This window comes from Notamacropus eugenii, chromosome 3 (genome assembly GCF_028372415.1).
Source record: "Notamacropus eugenii isolate mMacEug1 chromosome 3, mMacEug1.pri_v2, whole genome shotgun sequence".
Taxonomy (NCBI): domain Eukaryota; kingdom Metazoa; phylum Chordata; class Mammalia; order Diprotodontia; family Macropodidae; genus Notamacropus; species Notamacropus eugenii.
The window spans coordinates 278493570-278515092 of record NC_092874.1 but is presented as its reverse complement, the minus strand read 5'-3'; the positions used below and the strand labels follow the sequence as shown (position 1 = coordinate 278515092).

Here is a 21523-nt window from a genome sequence, read left to right as displayed (position 1 = left end):
CTTTATGTTTAAATTGCATTATTAACATTTTCTCCATCACTTTCCTTAGTCTAGACAATCAAGAAAACAATAAATTAAGCCCAGATTTGTAGTGTTTGCCAATTTCTCAGTTGTAAATGTTTACACTGAAAATTTAATAATCAAAGCAAAACAATATGGACTGGCTCCAGAATAACCCTTGTAGGGTCTACCAAGATGGTATCCCAGCATTTGGTGCTTTTATTGAAGGAAAGATGGCAGGATATGGAGTAGGTGATAGTATAGATGGATGAATTTGAAACTGATTAAATGAATGGATAAAAAAAGTTGTAGTCATTAATGGTTCAATAAGTGCTTTTGTGCTTTGCCCCAAATGGCACATTTTTTTGAGTGATTTAAATAAAAGCATAGATGGCATGCATCTCAGATTTTCAGGGGCAAAAAAGCTGGGAAAAATAGTTAACATGCTAGAAGACAAAGTTCTAACCTAAAGGCATTTTGACAGATTAGAATATTGTACCAGATCTAATAAAATATTATATAATAGAGTTACAAATAAAGTATTTCACTTGAATTTTTTAAAAAACCAATCTTTACCAATATGAGATGGGGTACATATAGTTAGACATCACATCTACTGAAAAGGATACGAAGTTTTTAGTTAAATTGTAAACTTTACACAATATGGTAGCCAATAAACTAGTGTCATCTCAGTCTGTTTGAAGAGAGGTATAGTGCCCTGAACTAGGGAGATGTTAGTCCCACTGTACTCTGCCTTGGTCAGATCCATTTGGCATATTATGTTCATTTCTGGGTGTCATATTTGAACAAGGACATAGATAACCTAGAGAGGAGCCAGAGGAGTGCCACAAGGATAGGGTTGAGTCTCAAGATTATGCTCTACTAAGGAACAGTTGATTGAAATAGGGATGGTTAGCCTAAAGAATGTGACTGGATATTGGAATGTTAGCAGAGGATTAACATGGTTATTGGGATAAATATGTCTAAGAAATCTGAACACTCAGAAATGGCTGACCATGTATCTTCGTATGGAAGCCAATGTGTCCATCTCAGAGCTGGACATATCTTTAGGGTGTAAAAATGAAGAACTTTTTTGGTAACAAAAGACATGTATATGTTTGATCTTTTACTTCCTATTCTTTAGTATGGGAAGGAAAAGCCTATCTTTCTCTTAGTCTCTCAGAGAGCTCTTCTCAGATTTTGACAGAAGTAGATGAGCCAGAGACAGGCAAATCAATGTGGAAGTGCTGCCCTGTAGCTTACATCTATCAGGTGGTTAGGAAATGGGTTTGCATATATTTATCTATGTGCACTACTGATTCTCTCCACTAAAATGTAAGCCTCTTGAGGGCAGGGATTACTTTGTTTTTGTAATACCAGAATCTAGCACCATTCTTGGCATGTAGCAGGATTTTTTAAAAGTCATACAAATCATATTCCTGTATTAGCCATATTCCAAAAACAACAATAATAAAAAAAACACAAGAAATATTAAGAAAGTGAAAAAATGTGCTTCAGTCTTCATTCAAAGTTCATCAGTTCACTATCTGGAGATGGATAATATAGGTCCCTTGGATCGTTGCCTTGATTAGCACATCTACATCTTCCACAGTTGATGATTGTAACAATATTGTTGTATTGCTATTACTGTGTACAGTGTTTTCCTGGTCCTGCTCATTTCACTTTGCATCAATTCATGTAAGGCTTTCCCAGTTTTTTCTGAAAGTATCTCCCTCATCATTTCTTACAGTACAATACTATTCCATCATAATCATATACCACAACTTGTTCAGTCATTCCTTAATTGATGGGCATCTCTTCAATTTTCCAATTCTTTGCCAAAAAGAGCTGCTATACTTATTTTTGTACATATTGGTCTTTTCCCCTTTTCTTTGATCTCTTTGGGATACAGACCTGGTAGCTGTGTTCCTGGATAAAAGGGAATATACAGTTTTATGACCCTCTTGGCATAGTTCCAACTTGTTCTTCATAATGGCTGGATAAGTTCACAACTATACGAACAGTGTATTAGCATCCTTTTTTTTTCTATCCCCTCCAGCCCTTATCATTTTCCTTTTCTGTCATGTTAGCCACTATAATAGGTTTGAGATGGTGCCTCAGAGTTGTTTTAATTTGCATTTCTTATTTTTCATGTGATTAATGATAGCTTTGATGTCTTCTTCTGAAAACTACCTGTTCACATCTTTTGGCCATTTAAAAACTGGAAAATAGCTCTTATTTTTTATAAATTTGACTTAATTCCTTACATATTTGAGAAATAAGGCCTTTGTCAGAGAAACTTGTAAATTTTCCCTTCAATTTCCTGGTTTCCATCTAATCTTGGCTGCATTGGTTTTGTTTGTGCAAAATCTTTTTAATTTCATATAATCAAAATGATCCATTTTGCTCTCTGAGATCCTCTCTATCTCTTATCTGGTCTTATCCTTTCCCATAGCTCTGACAGGTAAATTTTTCCATGCTCTCCCAATTTAGTTATGGTATCACCCCTTTATGTCTAAATTATTTACCCATTTTGACTTGATGTATACAGTTGAGATACTGGTACATTCCTAGTTTCTGTCAAACAGCTTTGCAGCTTTCCCAGCAGTGTAAGTCAAATGGTGAGATTTTGCCCCAAAAGCTTAGATCTTTGGGTTTATCAAACTCTAGATTATGATGGTCATTTTATACCTAATGTATTCCACTAATCCATCACTCTCTTTCTTAGCCAGTAGCAGATTGTTTTGATGATTATCACTTTGTAATGTAGTTTGAAATCTAGTACTGCTAAATCAGCATCCTTCACATGCTTTTCCATAGAGATTCTTGATATTCTTGACTTTTTGGTTTTCCAAATGAATCCCGCCCCCCCCCCCAGATCTATAAAATAATTCTTTAGTCATTTTATTGGTGTGGCACTAAATAGATAAATAAATTTCATAAGAATTTCCATTTTTGTTATATTTGCTTAGCCTACCTATGAGCAATTAATATTTTTTCATCTCTATCTCTTCTCGTTGGATTTAGTTGATAATACTGTATATAGAAATGCTGATGATTTATGTGGGTTTACTTTATATCCTGCAACTTTATTAAAGTTGTTCATTGTTTAAACTAGTTTCTTAATTGATTCTTTAGGGTTTTCTAAGTATACCATCATGTCATCTGCAAAGTTTTGTTTCTTCATTGCCTGTCTTTATTCTTTCAACTTCTTTTGTCTTATTGCTACAGTTAGCATTTTGAACACATTATTGAATAATTGTGGTGATAATGGACATTCTTACTTCACTCCTGTTTTTATTGAAGGTTTCTAGCATATCCCTGTAATAGATAATGCTTGCTCCCAGTTTTAGATAAATATTATTTTTTCATTTTAAGAAAGACTCCATTTATTTCTATTCTTTCTAATTATTTTTTCCAAATAGGAATGAGTATTATATTTTGTCAAAAAAATTTTCTACATCTATTGATATAATAATATGATTTTTGTTGTTTTTGTTATTGATAATTGTCAATTACATTGATAGTTTTCCTAATATTGAACCAGTCCTACATTCCTAGTACAATCCCTTCTAGTCACAGTATATGATCTTGGTGATTTATTGCTGTAATCTCCTTGCTAGTATTTTATTTAAAATTTTTGCATTGATTGTCATTAGGGAAATTGTCTATAGTTTTCTTTCTCTGTTTTTGTTTTCTCTGGTTTAGGTGTTAAGAACGTATTTGTGACATAGAAGGAATTTGGTAGGACTCCTTCTTTACCTCTTTTTAAAAATAGCTTATATAGTTATTGGGATTGATTGCTATTATATGTTTGGTAGAATTCACTTGCAAATCATCTGGTCCCAAGGATTGTTTTTTTCAGGTAGCTCATTTCTGTTTTGTTCAGTTTCCTTTTCTAAGATTGAGTTATTTAATTATTCTATTTCCTTTTCTGCTAATCTGGGCAATTTATATTTTTGTAAATATTCATCCATTTTCCTTAGATTGTCAGTTTCACAGACATGTAATTGGGCCAAATTGCTCCTGATCATTGCTTTTTTTCATTTTCATTGGAGGTGCATTCACCCTTTCATTTTTTTATCCTGGTAATTCAGTTTTCTTCTTTCTTTTTTTATTCAAATTAGCCAAGAGTTTGTCTTTTTTATTGGTTTTTAATAAAACACATAGTAGGATCTTAATAAATGCTTGTTGATTGATTGAGGAGGGCACTAGCACCTGGAGAGATTGGGCCAGGGCCTAGGGGTGGGGATTGTGTTGTGTTTGTCCTTTGTTCTCGAAGAGGACTATGACATCAAAATGATGACATGACTTGCACTTGACTTTGATATGAATGAAGGAGGGCTGTGCAAGGTCACCACCTTCACTTTCTTCTCAGAGCCATTTGGGTCCAGTGGCCTAATATTCATCAAATCGACTGGAGATGGCCATTGTGGGAACTTGGCCATTTTAGGCTAAGGTATTATCAGACTCTCACTTTAAATGAGATACACCCATTCAATGAATAGGCCTCTTTAAGAAAAGAAAAAATAACAAAAAAAAAAACAAAGTGGGAGGGGAAGACCCTCAGGGATCCTGGGTAAAAAAGAAATAGTTACTGCAGCCTTGTGGCCACACATGGCCTTCTAGGTCCTCAAGTGGGGCCCTCTGACTGAATCCAAACTTCATAGAACAAATCCCCTTAATGAAAGGATTTGTTCTGTAAAACTTGGACTCAGTCAGAAGGCCACACCCAAGGACCTAGAAGGCCATATGTGGCCTTAAGGTCATAGATTCCCCACCTCTGAAAGCCTCCTACAGGGTAAGTATGTTCATGAGGCCTAAAACAAAGAGTTGTATGAATTAGGAACCTGAGTGACTAGGGAGAGCTTTATAAAGAAAGGGAGCATTTGCTGAATGGGAGGCCACTGAATGGGAGACATACGGAGGAAAGACAACAGGAGTGGTGAATAGCCTGGTTTTGCTACTGTATATGTGGTGGGTGGGTAGCATTACATGAAACTTGGAAAGGGGCCTCAGCTCCTGAATGTCAAGTTCTTTGAAAACCAGGAAAAGGAGTTTGACTTGACTAGCAAGTCATGTTGTTGTAGTTTGTTCAGTCCTTTGCTAAGTTTCATGTTACTGTTGTTTAATCATTTTAAGTCATGTCTGACTCTTTATGACCCCATTTAGGGTTTTCTTGGCAAAGATACTGGAGTGGTTTGTCAATTCCTTCTCCAGCTCATTTCACAGATAAGGAAACTGAGGCAAACAGGGTGAAATGACTTACCCATGGTCACACAGCTAGTAAATGTCTGAGGCTGGATTTGAACTCAGGAAGATAGGTTTTCTGGACTCTAGGCCTTGCACTCTATGCACTATGGTGGCACCTAGCTGCTTCATTGCCTTGGTAGACAGAACATATGTAAAGAAAACAGATAGATAGATAGATAGATAGATAGATAGATAGATAGATAGATAGATAGATAGATAGATAGGTAGGTAGGTAGATAGATAGATAGATAGATAGATAGATAGATAGATAGATAGATAGATAGATAGATAGATAGATAGATAGTAGATAGATAGATAGATAGATAGTAGATAGATAGATAGATAGATAGATAGATAGATAGATAGATAGATATAGACAGACAGACAGACTGACTAGATTAATCAAACAATACAAGGTGATTAAATACAAGATAACTAGGGAGGGATGGTAAGGTGGATTGTAAGTGGATTCTGAGCTGCTAATGGGACATCCAAGTGGAGATGGTCCTATGTATGGGCAGTTGGAGTTGCAAGTGTAGAGCTAAGAAGAGAGGTCAGTCTTGGAGGTATAGATTTGGGAGTTAAAAGTACAGAGGTGGTTGAAGGCATGGGAGTGTATGAGCCTGCCATAGCAGAGGCAGTTAAAAAGAGAAGGGAAAATCCTAAGGAAACACCCATAGGGAATACCCACATCAAGGGGGACCAGTAAGGAGCAAGTAGAGATAAGAGAAGGCTTGCTATCTACATCCTACAATCTGTAACTAAAAGTTATAACACTGCTCTCTCTGTCTCTGTCTCTGTCTCTATCTCTGTCTCTGTCTCTCTCTCTGTCTCTGTCTCTCTCTTTCGCTATCTCTCTCTCTCTCTCTCTTCCCACCCTCCTTCTTTTAGTGTCATCAAAGGGTCGATCATCCAGGGAAAATTTCGACATGATCAAGAAGATGTCAAATACGGAAGACCCTGGCTATGTAAAAAATTTTCAACATGAGTCTGGAGGACCTGAAGGGCTTTTTTCCTCCCGAAAAAAGAGAAACATAGAAGGTGGTCATCTCAAAGCCTGGGAAAGGGACCTGTACTTTCATCAGAGGATCAAGATCAATAATATTGTCAGCATATGGATCATATCTACACTAGCCAGATGAAATGCACTGCTTATACGTGAAAGGGGGTGAGGGAATAAAGAGGGGGGAAGGAAACTTTCGAATCTTGAATCATGGGGGCCACTCAGTGCCCAAAGGTCTCCAACAGTACCATAGGATGGTGAAGGGAGAAGAAAAGGGGGCAAGGGTGTCTGCCAGGTCTTCTAAGACCAACAATACGTACAGTTTCTCACTTCCCAGTTTCTGACCTGAATTTAATTGTAGGTAAAGATGTCCCTTGGTAAGCAAGGTCCCAACACCTGATCTTTTGTTGTTGTTTTTGTTGAGAGGGGAGGAAAAAGAGAGAGAGAGAGAGAGAGAGCTTTGATAAATAGTTGGGCCTTGACTCAGATTGGCAGTTGGTGGGTGAAAAGTTAAATGGCCTGCTACATCTGTTATCATGTATTCATTCTGAAACTAGGTGACCCAGCGAATAGAGTGCCAGGCCTGGAGGCAGGAAGACTTGACTTCAAATCTAGCTAGCTTCAGATATTTACTAGTGGTGCAACCCTGGACAAATCATTTAACGTCTGTCTGCCTTGGTTTCCTCATGTGTAAAATGAGGATAATAATAGCATACCTCAAAAGAGACAGTGTTTGTAAAGTGCTAACACAGTGCCTGGCATGTATTAGGTGCCTAATAAATGTTAGTTCGTATTATTTCTACTACAATTCAGGAAGCATTTATGAACTGGTTACTATCCACAAGACTAGAAAAAAGAAACCTAAATTTCAGATACATTCATTCAGCCCCTTGTTCCACTTTCTCCCCCTCTTTCCAAACATTCTTTATGGACTTCCTTTCTCTTTCACCTTGATTTCCCCCCCAATAATTGCTTGGGAGGAGGGTGAAGGGGAGGAGTGTAGATCCACAAGATCTTCCTTTCTGCATCCCTGACCTTGGATCAACAGGTCTTGAGTCCTAAAGATCAGTTATAAACATACAACCAGCTCATTGACAAGGCGCACCCATTATAGAAACTGTATATTTTCTCTGTGTGGTGTGGATAAATCATACTCAGGAATCAGTATTTTTTTTTAAAGATGCAAGATAATTAGATGCTAATTTTATGACAATAACATGCTTCTGTGTCCTCCATGTCATACAATCAAGGTTTAATGGAACTTAGTCATTTAAAATTTTCATCATCTATAGTTTAAGAGAAGCAACATAGTATAGAACCAGGTCAAGTCCTGCCTTTGATCCATGTTGGTTGCACCACCCTGGGAAATTCATTGAGCTTCTCCATTCTCCAGATAATTCTCTAGGATTATAAATTACAAAGTTAGCACTTTGGTAAAGAAAACTTCCTAATCCAGAGAACTCCCTGTACTAGTCACAGCTCCAGTCCCTACCTTATATTTTTCACTTGGAATCTTTAAACCTTCGATCTAATAGCAAATAAACTCTGTTGGAGATAGCAGGGCAGAAAATATAAAAAATTTGGTGCTCAAAGGGTAACTAGGGGCATGTATGAGGTCACAAGGCATCTTAGGAATAGAGGAGGGGTGTAATGGAAAAGAGATGTGGGACGCTGTTCAAAACTCAAACTATTTCATAATTTTGCCTGGGACCCTGAGACCAAAGGTTCACCGTTTCAGTAGACTGTGGCCAATCTACTAGAGATGAGTCTGTTTCAGTAAAACATATGTAACCCCACTCCCCATAAAAAATATTTGGTCTAATTTTATTGTTTAATTTTAAGTTATGTCCAGCTCTTTGTGATCCCCGTTTGGGGTTTTCTTGGCAAAGATACTGAAGTGGTTTGCCATTTCCTTCTCCAACTCATTTGACAGATAAGGAAACTGAGGCAAACAGGGTGAATTGACTTGCCCAGGGTCACACAGCTAATAAGTGTCTAAGGCTGGATTTGAACTTGTCTTCCTGACTCCAGGTCACTGTGCCACCTAGCAGTCTTATAGAAGAATGTAAATTCCTTGAGGATAGGAAGTGTCTCATTTTTTGTACTGGTACTTCCAGCAGCTTGTACATAGTAGGCATTTAATAAAAATATGTTTGTGTTGGCATCAGGACTGGCACACACTTTCTGCCCTTAATTGAGGAGCATACAATTCAGGTGGAGGTGGTAAAATAGTTACACAAAACTATAATTTACTTAAACTATAAGTTCATAGGAAAACTGGTATAATAGAAAGTGGAATGGTGGATAGAATGCTGGATGTCAAATTTAGTACCTGTATGACCTTGGACAAGTCTTTGTTCATCTCTGGGTCTGAAAAGAGTAGGACTGTCCCAGTTCTAGGTCTCTGATCTTCTGACCTCTAAGGTCCCTTCCATATGTAAAGCTATGATGGTGTGAAAGGTGTACCTTTCTGAAATGGAGAGGAACAGTGTGAAAGAAGATTGGGAAAGGATGTAGCAGGAGCATGAATACTATGAGTTTGGGGTTGGTTTGGTAGGTGATAGGGAGACATGGAAGGTTTTTCAGTTGGATAGGGGTAGCAGAGGGGAGGGATGCCACAGTCAGACCTATATATTAGGAAAAGAGAATATAGAAGCAAAGAGAACAGTTAAGAACTCTTGCGGTAGTCCAGGTGAGCAATAATGAAAGTCTGAACTGGGGGTAAGTGCTTGAGATGGGGGTGAAAACAGGGAGAGAAAGAAGGGGTCAAGAAGGCAAAACTGACAAGATGGCAATTAGTTGGAGAGGAGAGATGACAGGGAGAGGTAGAATCAAATCCTTGCATACTAGCTCTCATCAAGACCTATGGTACTCTAGGTTAAGACCTCCTGGGTCTCAGTTTCCTCATATGTAAAATGAGAGCCAGCCCCCATGACCTCCAAGGATCCTTCTAGCATTAAACCAGCCTCTGATCCTATGAGGAAGTTAGCTTTTAGCTTATGAGGAAATTAATCTTTAACTTATGTTCTGTGCAGTAACAAAATACCATGAATATATCCACACAGAGAATGCATATCAGGGGTCTAGTGAATATAAAAAAAAATTTAATTGCATTATTTTTTTTCCTTTAAAAAAACCTCATGAACCAACCTCCGTGAAGAAGGAAGAAAGCACAAAAAAAGCCCATTTGAAAAAAAGAAACCCACATCACCAAAGTAAAGTATGAAATTAATTACCTCTCTTGAAATAGTCAAAGCTGTTACCCATATCAAAAGACTATGAGGCATGTGGGCACGTATAAAAATCCAGCTTGGCAAATCTACCAGGGCTTGTAGACCCCTAGCAAAGCCTTAGGGAGCTCATGGTCATCTCCCTGCCATGATGAGGCAATATTGGAAGGAAGGAATGGGTGAAGACAGCTCTGGTGTGGAACAGGGTGAAATTCAAGGAATTCGGGCTACATTGCCCTGGGCTCTGTCATTGGGAGGCAAAGTCATATGCCGAGTCTGAAGGGCCAAGATGGGGAGGGAAGAAGCTTTGGAATAGTGCTACTACAGAAAGAGACAAGATCATGCAGCAGAATGTGTCCTGCATGGAGAGTGAGGAATCCTAGGCTTAAATACCAACTGTCCTACTTACTACCTGTGTGACTTTGGGCAAGTCACGTCAGGTCCCTTATCTGTAAAATAATAGGACTGGTGCAGATGACCTCTAATAAGTACATTTCCAGCTCTTGATCTGTGATCCTATGATCCCATGATATCAGATTCAGTCTGGTATGGCTCATCAGAATTTTTTGTTTTTTTCATTTTTCATGCTGAGATAGAAAGATAACAAGCATTTATTAAGTACCTGCCATATCCCAAGTACTGTGCTAAGCACTTTCCAAGTATTATTTCATCTCATATTCACCACAACCTTGGGAGATAGGTGCTATCATCCCCATTTTTCAGATGAGGAAACTGAGACAGAGGTGAAGTGAGTTGTATAGGGTCTGAAGCTGGATTTGAATTCAGGTCTTCCTGACTCCAGGTCCAGGATTCATCTGTACCACCTAGCTGCCTCTAGGGGAAAGGGAAAATGGGGGCAACGGGGGAGAGAGGGGTGGTAATGTAGAGATGGCATCAAGCCACTTTAAGGTTTACCCAGTTTGAAGCTATCTGTTCCCCATGGATGGCTCCAGGTACTGCTCTCTGCTACTCTCTACTGCTTCCTAGTGGAGAGTCCTGGGCATTGCTCCCCATTGAGGAACAATGTAACCATCTGTTGTCATTCAATACAATGTTTCTTTTTAACTATATGAAGGTCTTCTCATCTTGGAGAATGTATTCCTTGTCCTCCTGCCTGCTTCAACTCTGGGTTCTGCATGTCCAGATGAGCAACACCTTCTTGCTGAGGGTTCCAATGTTTCCATCCTCCTTTAATCACCCAAGGACTTAATCAAAGCAGGTGGGGGCTGTGAATGTTCCCGTGACAAATTTCAGGTTCATGGATCTAGAGTTGGAGGGGACCTCAGAAGCCCTCTAGTCCAAGTTCTTCATTTTATAGATGAGGAAACTGAGGACCAGAGAGTTCAAGAGACTTCCTCAAAGTCACACAGGTAGTAAGCATCAGTACTGTTCATTTTGACCCCAGGTCCACTGACTCCAAAGCCCAGAGCCCTAACCTCTGTTCCACATTGTTCAGGTTTGGTAAACAAAAATAATGAACCCAGAGAAAGATAAATATGCATCTAAGGATGCCAGTAAGTTTTGAGTCATTGTGTTCGTAAAAGACTGCGCAAGCTACTGAAACGATGTTGCTTCTTAGAATCTGATTCCTAAATCAAATTCTATTCCATGGGGTTTTTTCCCACCAAAAAAAAACCTGTTGGGTAAAAAGAATAACACAAGATAAATGGAAATAATGAAATGAAAAGAGGCAGGAACTGAACTTTTCTTTTTCTGAACAGGGCTGCAAGTGTTAGTTCAGAAGACAGCTTGGATTTTGGCATTGATGAAGCAGACTGTGATTTGGTAACCAAATGATATTTCTTGATTTATTTCAATACTTGTTCAGTGGAAAAATCATGGGCACGTATTTTCTTTTAAAATCTTGCCTTTTGGGAATTTTAAACACTTTTCAAACTTTCCTTAAGGTTACATAGACACTCTATTTACCTATAATTACAACATTGTCAGGACACACCTAGATGAAATGCATTTTTTAGGAGGACCACAGATTACAGAAGAACAATCTTTCCATAAAATATGAGGGCCTAGGAAACCTACTTCCCAGCCTCCTCTTCTCCTTTACTCTCCTATTTCCCTACTTTTCACCAGTCCTCTTATCTCTCTCTCTTTTCTTTATGTCTTAAACTCAGTGGATTAAAAGATTTGGGGCTTGAAAGAACCATAGATGTCAGCTAGTCTAATCCCTTCATTTTATAGATGGGTAAACTGAGGCCCAGAAAAAATAAATTGACTTTCTCAAGGTCATACACATATGAAGTGGTACCACTAGAATTCAAACCCAGGATTCCTTTTTTCCCTTTTCTTTGTTACTTTCTCTTTTATTCGGCCCCATTATTTGATTAACAGATATCTACTGAGTAGCCACTATGTGCAAGGCAGTGTGCATACTGGTATTTTAAAGGCTGTCCTCACATGTTGTGTGCCTTAAAGGGTCATAAAATAGACATCTTTAACCTCTTCTCTCCCCATCCTTCTCCAAGGGAGACTTTAATTTCTGCCAGGAGGAAAAGCAGTAGGTGGCCACTCAATTCACCTCAGAGAGAGAGAAACAGAAAGAGAGAGAGACAGAGAGACAGAGAGAGAGAGAGAGTACTGAGCTAGAATTATATCTTCTTTAAATATAATTAGTCTAGGGGATGTGATTTTCAGGTTCAATCTAACTTCTGATGACTGTTTTTCATTATCAGGGGAAGGAAGACCCCTAACTTTATATTCAAGAGTTGGCTCTTTTCCCACCAAATACCAATTATATAATGAACACACATGGCAATTATCAAAGAAACTTGTTTATTCAAATTATATCAAAACAGAAATTGGAGAAATTATGCATAGTAGAATATATGCCAGACAATACAGACAGAAGGAGCTCTCCCATTGGGAGCTGAGTGATTCAGCTCAACCAGGAGAGAGAATCCTAGATTTCACCTAAAGGGAAATTCCCTGATAGTATAATAAGATGAGGTCAAGAATATGATGTAGACTGCCAACCCCTCCCATGCCAACTTCTTGCCAAGAGTCTTCAGCAACCTAAAGTTGGGGTGGCATCATCTATTTTCTCTCTGGAAGGCCAGAAGCACCTGAAGAGACTGAAGATCTCCTCTCTCTGTCTCTGTCTGTCTGTCTGTCTGTCTCTCTCTCTCTCTCATTCTTACCAACTCCATCCCACTCCCAGACATAAGTGTAGGGCATTGTTCTCCACCAATAAGGAGAGAGTCCCAGACCAATGGGCTTTGGGACTGTGGTTACACTTGAAATACAAGGACAAAACCCCAAACAGTCCCTGCCCTCGAGAAACTTAGATTCCTCCTTCACCCGTTTCTCCTCCATCCCTTTCTGTATTCACTTTTTGCCCTTTTTTTACTCCACTTCTATTTCTCCCCTCTCCTTTTTCCCTTCTATGTATTACATGTATATTTTATATGTATATATAATCCCAAAAAACATAAACTGGAGCAACTAGGTGATGCAGCAGACAGAACTTTGGACCTAGAGTAAGGGAGACATGAATTCTAATCCTGTCTTAGATACTTAAAAGCTGTACAACTCTCGGGTTCAATTTTCATCATTTTTTAAATGGAGATAATAATGAGCATGTACCCTTCAGAACTGCTGTGAGGATTAAATGAGATAAGATATGTGAAGAGCTTAAATGCTATCTATTTTTTATTATTAATTGAGGTTAGAGATTGTTTCATTTTTATTTCTGTATTCTCAGGGTCTAGCACAGTATCTGGCACATAGTAGTGTGTTCTTAATCAGTGCTTAGGGGCAGGTAGGTGACACAGTGGAGAGATTGCTGGGCCTGGAGTCAATTCTGGCCTCAGACACTTAGTAGCTGTGTGACCCTGTTTGTCTCAGATTCCTCATGAGTTAGAAATGACTTAGAAAATGAGTTAGAAAAGGAAATGTCAAACCACTCCAGTATCTTTGCCAAGAAAACTCCAAAAGGAGTCACAAAGAGTCAGATACAACTGAAAAATAACTAACAACAAAATCAGTGCTTATGGATTAACTGATGCTGTCCACATTTGCCTTCTTTTTTCCTTCTCCCTGTTGTTCTCTCTGCCTTTCCTCACCCTATGCCACTCCCTCACTTTTGGGAAAGTTTCTTGCCTGACCACACAATAGTTGACTACCCTTTCAGAATCCAACCTCTTTTTAACATGACTCCCCATCCCTGCCCAATACATCTCCCCTGTACCTGTCTAGGATCACTCCTTCACCCTGGTTTCTTCCTCCATGTTCTTTATCATCCATTATGAGGTTCACCCTGTGACATCGTTTTAAACCTTTTTAAAAAAATCAACCTGAAGTTGTGTGTGTTTTATGGGGTCAGTCTTTAAAGAAGAGCACAATACCATGTCTTTTTTTTAATTTATTTTTAACACAGTTTATAACACATAAAGCAATTCTGACTTTTGGTCAGGTGATACTTCTTTTTAAAGCATTTACAATATGGACCACAAAAGAATTTTTTTTTAAACATTAACCAGCTGAGACACAAATAATATTTATGTTGCTTAACTTCACAAGCTCTTGACCTAATTGTCTCCACAGTATTACTAAGAATTAAAGGACCCTAACTTATTGTTGTTGGTCTAAAGTCCTATGCCTAATAGCTTAATTTTAGACAACCTTGGATGCTCCCCTACCAATAATGTATGATTGAATAGATCTGGTATTAAGCTTACAAATCTTTTGACTATAGGAAATTGCCACCAAGAGTAGGGACATTGCAGGGATACAATATCTCCCCAACTTCATGTCAGTTCCAGGCAGGATTAGATTGTCCACTTGCATTCAGTCCGGCTTAAAGTCTGCCAGGTGTCAGTGGGGAAATTGAGTCAGGAGAACCCCACCTCAGCCCATGCTGAACAGCCGCTCTCCCACCCTTCCCTTGAGATCACCTTATGCAGTTCATACCAGCATCTCATCAGCTTACTGGCATCATGGATTAGAGTCTACCCATACCTGGAGTTAGACTCAGAAGAACAGTCACTTAATATTCCCACAGCATCCAAAAATGGCAAGTTCCAATAATCATGTTTCAAATATGATTATAGTTTCACTTTGGCTGAGGAACATGTTTTGAGGCAAGTCTTATGTGGCTTACATGCCTTTCTATACGTGTTCTAGTTCCTGATTAAATGGCAATCATAAAATCAAATTTACCATTAAAACCTTGACTTTTCCATCAGTGCCAAATTTTACCCGAGGTTACCTTCCTCTAGGAAATTTAACACCATATCTTTTAAAAATTGATTAGGAACCAGAGCTTTACTTCAAAGAACCGGAAGAGTTACTTCATGTCCTCACCGAACTAGAAGAGCAGAATCTTACTTTGGTACAATATTCCCAAGATGTTGATGAAGCTCTGGAAGATGTATCAAAAAGAGAAAAAGCTGTACAAGATAAAGTGTAAGCCATCCAAAACAGGGAAGGGTTTTCTAAGTTTGGTCCTAAATTTCTTTTATCTATCCGGGGTTAGATTTTTTGTTTTGTTTTGTTTTTTGGTGTGTGTATGTGTATGTGTGTGTGTGTGTGTGGTTTGTAAAAATCTAATAGGGATAGAAGCTGGATCTATGTTTTCATTCCAATAGGGAACTACCAGAAGAGAAAGCTTTCTCTACCAAAGCAGGTTGTTGGCACCTTGTCTCCAGCTTAAGAGGGGAACTAGCCAGGGACAGAAGACTTCATCCTTTTGGCTATGAAACCAGCTTCCAGTCACCACATCTCTATGCATTTTGCCTAAGCTGCATATAATAATTATAATGGTTATTTGCAGAGATTGGGGATGGAGGACTGTCCACCGATGTGGAACATTGTATATAATGTCACTTTTTTCAACATGTTAATAGATATTGCTGAATGTTTTTCTTTTTTTAAAAAATAAAATTCTTTCTTATAAAAGATGTATCTGTAGCTGGCAGAGAGGGATGGATACAGGGGGGAAATCTAGGTGATATAAAAACTAAAGATATCAATAAAAATATATTTTTAGGGGAAAGACAAAGGAAAAAAATATCTAGTGGTTGGTGAAGGTCCTAGCAGGAAGAAAGTAGTCAGGGTTTTCCTAATACAGGGTAAAAGACACTGTATATAACCTCTTGCAAGGTATGTCTTCTTCCAGGAGTGTGGTGACAGCATGCTAGCACTCCTTTTTTTCCTCCAATCTATTAATTTATTTATTTTTAGTTTTCAACATTCACTTCCATAAGTTTTAAATTTTCTTTCCCTCCTTCCCTGAGACGACATGCAATCTGATATGGGCTCTACACATACATTCCTATTCATACATTTTCACATTAATCATGTTGCATAGAAGAATTATAATAAATGGGAGAAACTGAACATGCTAATATTTAAAACAAACCCACCAATTGCTAACAACCTCTTCTGATTTGTGTGGGGAAAAAAATGAGGTGACTGAAAGTCCTAAGCAGGAAGGTAAAGTCCAAGTGGAGACATTTTTAACATTTTTTCCTATTAAAGATTGGGACCTCACCATGTAAATTGAATGTATAGCAATGTAGATGGCATTCAACAAGATGTGTTTTTATGGACTACAGCTTCAGAAATACAGAAAGCTCTCCTCTCATAAACTGAGTTTGGGAGACCTTACTCAACTCGATAATCCATTCATAAACTATATGTTAGGGTAAAGCAATTTTTATATCTAGTTAATCTTGCTAATTCTATCTAGCTATTTCCTTTGATTTTCTTAAGTAGAATGTAAGAGTTTTTCATCTTGACTCCCAGCTCTGGGAATTCATTCTATTTACACTCTGTATTCACTGACTATACCATGTTTTTTTCTTCTTTTATAACAGGAATAGTAACATAGAGACTCTACTGAATCAAAAAGAAATGCTTAAGAATAACTGTGCTCGAGAGGAAGAAAAAGCAGCAGAATTGGAATTAAGGTCACGGCTATTTAATTTTGGCGAGTTTAATTCAGAAGTTCAGGTAATGGCTTAAGCTAATGGATAGCCTATCTTCTAATTCCTGTATACAGCCATCCCTTCCATATCGCTGGGGCAAGGGTGGATGGTGGAGGGAAGAGTGCTAGGGTGTGGCACTGCCTCCCCACACCAACCCCAACATTTTGGAAAATCCTGGTAGAATTGTTTGACCCTCCCTTCATACCAGAGAAGTCTGAATTTTTCCTTTTTCTTTTATGGGGTGTTTACAAATCTTTGTTGTAAAATTCGAGTTAAGTATTTGATCATAGACTTTGTGTTGTCTGCTGGCCTTCAAGTGTCATCTGCAAGCTTTCACAGAACTACCCCCAAATTCCCATTTCATTTCTTATGCTGACCTGTGATATATCAAAACCGGAGATATGAAAGGGATAACTGTATACACAATCTAGAGAGAGCTTGGTACAATAGCTTGGAATCAAAAGATTTGGTTTCAAATCCTAGCTCTTGCCACTTACTACCTGTGTTATCATGGGCAATTTATTTCACTTCTCCTGGGTCTCAGTTTCCTCAGCTGTAAAATGAGGGGGTTGGACCAAATGGCCTTTGAAATGGCTTCTATATTTTCTCTATGGGAATTAAAGCATAGGTTTATGATCCTATGATGATGTGGGGTTTAATGAACCCCCAGTTCTACCTTTGACAAAAGAGAAAGAAAATTATCTTGATTTTTAAGTTTTCCATAGATAATCTAGACAGTCACAAGAAGTTGATTATAATTATATATATATATATATGGTGGTAACATGTTTGAGAGTCCTCTTACATGGGTGTGAAATATGCAAGCCTATGGATTGGTGTTCTTCAAATATCTAACAGTAATTAGAAGACTATCTTCCATTGAATTTTTTTCTAAGAAATTGAATTTCTCTTTAATCCAGGACTTCTTAAGATGAGGCCCATGAACTTATTCTTTTTTAAAAAATTTTTTATAATTATATTTTAATATAATTGAGTTTCCTTTGTATTCCTATATATTTTACTTTATGTATTTAAAAACATTATTGTGAGAAGGTTTCCATAGACTTCACCAGACTGCCTGAAAAAGGTCAGAAGCTCTGCATTTAATCAGGTGGTATCTGATAGCTTTGGTTTTCAGACCTCTAATTATAGGCAATGTTACTTTCCCTGCTAAATTCATCAAAAGGAAAGTAATTTTCATCCCTCCTAGAGCTAATCACAACTCAACAAGCCTGCCTTTGAACAGATAGATTTGTTTTTCATCCAGTTCAAATCAGTAAATATTTAAAACATACACATAAAAAGGAGGTACCTGTAGCACAGTGGCCAAGCTGGATTTGGAAGCAGAGGATCTGGGGCTCTTACTCTGACTCACCCATTCACTCCTTATGTGACCTTGGACAAATCATATCACTTTTCTGGGACTATTTCCTCATCTGCTAGATGAATTCTAAGGTTCCTTGCAATTCTAAAATCCTCTGATCCTTTGCAGGATCTCTGTTAGATGCTGGGTCTACAAAGTTAAAGAGGACATAGTACTTAGCACAGTGCCTGACACATAGAAGACTTTTTAATAAATTCTAACTGACTGATACAGGCCCTGCTCACTTACAATCTTATGGGGGCGGTTGGAGGAAAATATTTGTAAAATAGCTGAATTTTTATGAGAGTTGATGAGAATCTTTTTATGAGAATATTTATGAGGTTTTACATAGCGTGGAAGGAAAATGATTGACCCCACCATCCAAGAAGGATACCACAAGACTATCATTCACCTGTTGGAAGTGTGGACTAGGTTAGGGAAGGTAGATGACAGCCACAGATAAGGCTAACTAGACATAATTCCAGGAGTGTGTTGCATTTTAAATAGAATTAGACAATAATTGAGTCTTTCTTTGACCCATTAGTTAGTCTGGTTCAAGGAGGATCAGAGTAGAATTGGAAGAAATTCTCATTGCCTTCATTAATTTTAACAAACACATATTAAGTGCCTACTATGTGTAGGGTACTGTCCTCCCTACTGACAATACAAAGATTAAAGCAAAAATGACATATTCCCTGATGCCAAGGAGCTTACATTCTGCTAGGGAGGTCAGAGGAGGCATTATAAAAATGGTGCTTCCTGAGCTGAGCTTTGAAGGAAGGCAATAGTGATTTTGAGAAGTGAAGATGAAAAGAGTATGTATTCCGCCATGGAGGATGGTCTGTGCAAAAACATAGAGATGGGAGATAACATGTCAAGGTTCAGTTGGATCAGAGTAGAGAGTGTATAAAGGGAAATAAACTGAAATAAGGCTAGGAAGGTGCTAATTTGTGGAAGACCACAATTAAATTAAAAGCTGGACTAAAGACCGAACTTTACATATTTAGCAATAGGACACCAGCAGAGAAATGGCCTAGTTAGATCTAACCCATTAAGAAAATTCCACATCTGTGAAAGGAAGGATTGGAGGCAGGGATGTGAATTGGAAACCTATTACGACAGTGCAGGCAGAAGCTACAGATAGGCACAGTTTGATTGGAGAGACAGGATTGGCAACTGATTAGATAGAGAGAGGGAAAAGTCAAAGATGATTTCAAGGCTTCAAACCTGAATAACTAGGAGGATCTTAGTGCCATCAATAGAAATACAGAGGTAGGACAAAAAGTCCTTTTTAGAGAGGATGATTAGTTTAATTTTGGCCATGTTTGATTTGAGTGTTGTTGGGCAAGTACTTGTCCAGCAAGTAGTTGGAGGTGCGAAAGTGGAGTTCAAAGGAGAAATCGAAGTTAGTTAGATGGGTTTGGGAGTCACTTGCATAGAGATAATTGAAATGAACCCATAGAAGGAGGTCACCAAGGGAGAGGATAAAGAGAGAAGAAAGAGAAGAGAGCCAGGATTTCCAACCATATAGGGTAGGATGGAGCTGAAAATTTCTTTTTAAAAATCCTTATAGTTCTGGTTATAAACCTAAAATTTCCTACTCTCCAAACTTCCTTTCAAAGCCCTATTTTTAAAAAAAATCTTTATGGTTCCAGATTTTTTCACTTGGAGGCTCTTATGATGTATTGGAAAGAGAACTTGTTTTGGAATCAGAGATTTTCCAAAATCTGAGTAAAATTTTCCATTTTACCCCAACAACTTTATCAAGTAAAGTTCAAACTCTGGAATCAGAGCATCTTGGTTCAATATTTTTGTGGAAAATATCCTTCAATTGTTGTCATCTCTTTTTTACTTTTCAAGCCATGATTGAGAATAACCCAACTTGTTACCATAGAAATCACACATCTTTAATTATGAAACTGATTAAACTCCATTTCTACAAGAGTTAAGGAGGTAATTCAGATTTTGTTTGTGCTGAAATTTCATTGGATCAGATTCAACTGAATTCCACAAGTGTTGATTATACCTGCTATGTGCCAGGTACTATGCTAAGACCTTAAGGATACAAAGACAAAATGACACAGCCTACCCTCAATGCGTTTATATTCTAATGGGGAATACAACTTGGAAGGTTTCTGCCATTTGTCAAATGCTCAAGCAATTTGATATGTATTTACTAATTAATAACATGACGTTTCATTGATCTTTATGCTTTCTGTCACCCCTTTCTTTTCAAACTTAGGAAAGACTGACAGATTCCCTACCCTCAATGCGTTTATATTCTAATGGGGAATACAACTTGGAAGGTTTCTGCCATTTGTCAAATGCTCAAGCAATTTGATATGTATTTACTAATTAATAACATGACGTTTCATTGATCTTTATGCTTTCTGTCACCCCTTTCTTTTCAAACTTAGGAAAGACTGATAGATTCCCTAAGTAGAAAAGTCAACCAAGTGTACAAGGTCTGCATCGGAGAAGTGGATGTGGCCAACCTCAACCCAGTCCAAAAGTTGGTCAAAGTAGAGTCTCGGCTGGTGGAGCTAAGTGACCTGATTGAGTCTGTTCCTAAAGAAAACATAGAAGCCATTGAAAAGGCGAAACAGAGGGAAAGAAGACAAAAGTACAGTCTATGTGTTTTGCGTTCAAAACAAGTAGCTTTATTATTGTTTTCAAGTATGCATTTTTTTGGGGGGAAGGATTTAGACACAGAGATGCATAGAGTCACCAGGTTGGAATTCCAAATGAGAGAGAATATATATGTCCATCCATTGCTAATGAATTTACTCTTCCACCAAAGATTTGTTCTTGTCTTACTATTACTTAGAGGTGACTCTTTGTTTTGGACAGTGAAAGCTCTGGTAGATTCTAATTAATTAATTGTTATTTACTAAGCATTTACTATTTGCCAGGCACTGGTCTGCTGAGCTGGAAAGTTTTAGAGTTTGACTTCAATACAAACCATAGACTACTGCCCAAAGACTGACCTAGATAAGCTTAGAGATACTCTTCACAAGTTGCCACTAAGTGAGGGCCACAGCAACTCCCAAAATCAACTCTTAAATCATTAAGGGATTGCAGATTGTATCAATGAAGGGAATACAGTGATGAAACAATAGATCCTCAAATACTGACACATCTAAGGACTTATTGGTAAAATATTCTTTGGGCAGAATTTCCAAAATCATAACTGGAAGGGTGGATAGGATGCTGGCCTCGAAGGCAGAAAAACCTGGGTCCACCCTGCTCTCTGATATTTACTAGCTGTTTGACCATGGGGAAGACACTTGATCTCTCTGGGCCTCAGTTTTCTCATCTGTAAAATGAAGAGGTTGACCTAGATGACTTCTAGATGACCCTTATGAGTCTAAATCGATGATCCTATGAACTATAAAAATCTAAGGTGGGAGTGAAAAATGCATACTATGTCAAGCACCTCTTGCATGGTATTGGGTTTTTAAGGAGATGTAAGAAAGTCATGTCTTGTCCAGCTCTAACCATTGGAAAGGATCAGTATTTGAGTATGGTTCTTTGCACTCAACATTTTTTTTCCTCCAAATTCTGATCTGGATAGGTGGGTAACAAAAGTCTTTACTTCCTATGTAATTAACAGCCTTCCCTGACCACCATATTTAACTAGCATGGTGTAGTGTTGAAACTGACTTTAGGGGCAGCAGAAACAATTTCACCTGGTTGTTGCATCTGACTTCCAGAATGTCATGGTTGTTGT

General features: G+C 38.1%; 1 protein-coding gene across 5 annotated transcripts in view; it reads left to right on the top strand.

Annotated features, from left to right (window-relative positions):
- The window catches only part of CCDC38 (coiled-coil domain containing 38), a 55957-nt gene that overhangs the window by 26600 nt on the left and 7834 nt on the right, over nt 1–21523 (top strand). For 4 of the 5 annotated variants that reach the window (XM_072655625.1, XM_072655628.1, XM_072655624.1 and 1 more), the window contains 6 exons: nt 6145–6294; nt 9417–9471; nt 11208–11271; nt 14756–14907; nt 16320–16455; nt 20211–20416. In XM_072655625.1, coding sequence (XP_072511726.1) covers nt 6145–6294; nt 9417–9471; nt 11208–11271; nt 14756–14907; nt 16320–16455; nt 20211–20416 — 763 coding nt within the window. The remainder of the gene's footprint in view (nt 1–6144; nt 6295–9416; nt 9472–11207; nt 11272–14755; nt 14908–16319; nt 16456–20210; nt 20417–21523) is intronic. The other variant, XM_072655629.1, reaches the window with a different exon arrangement.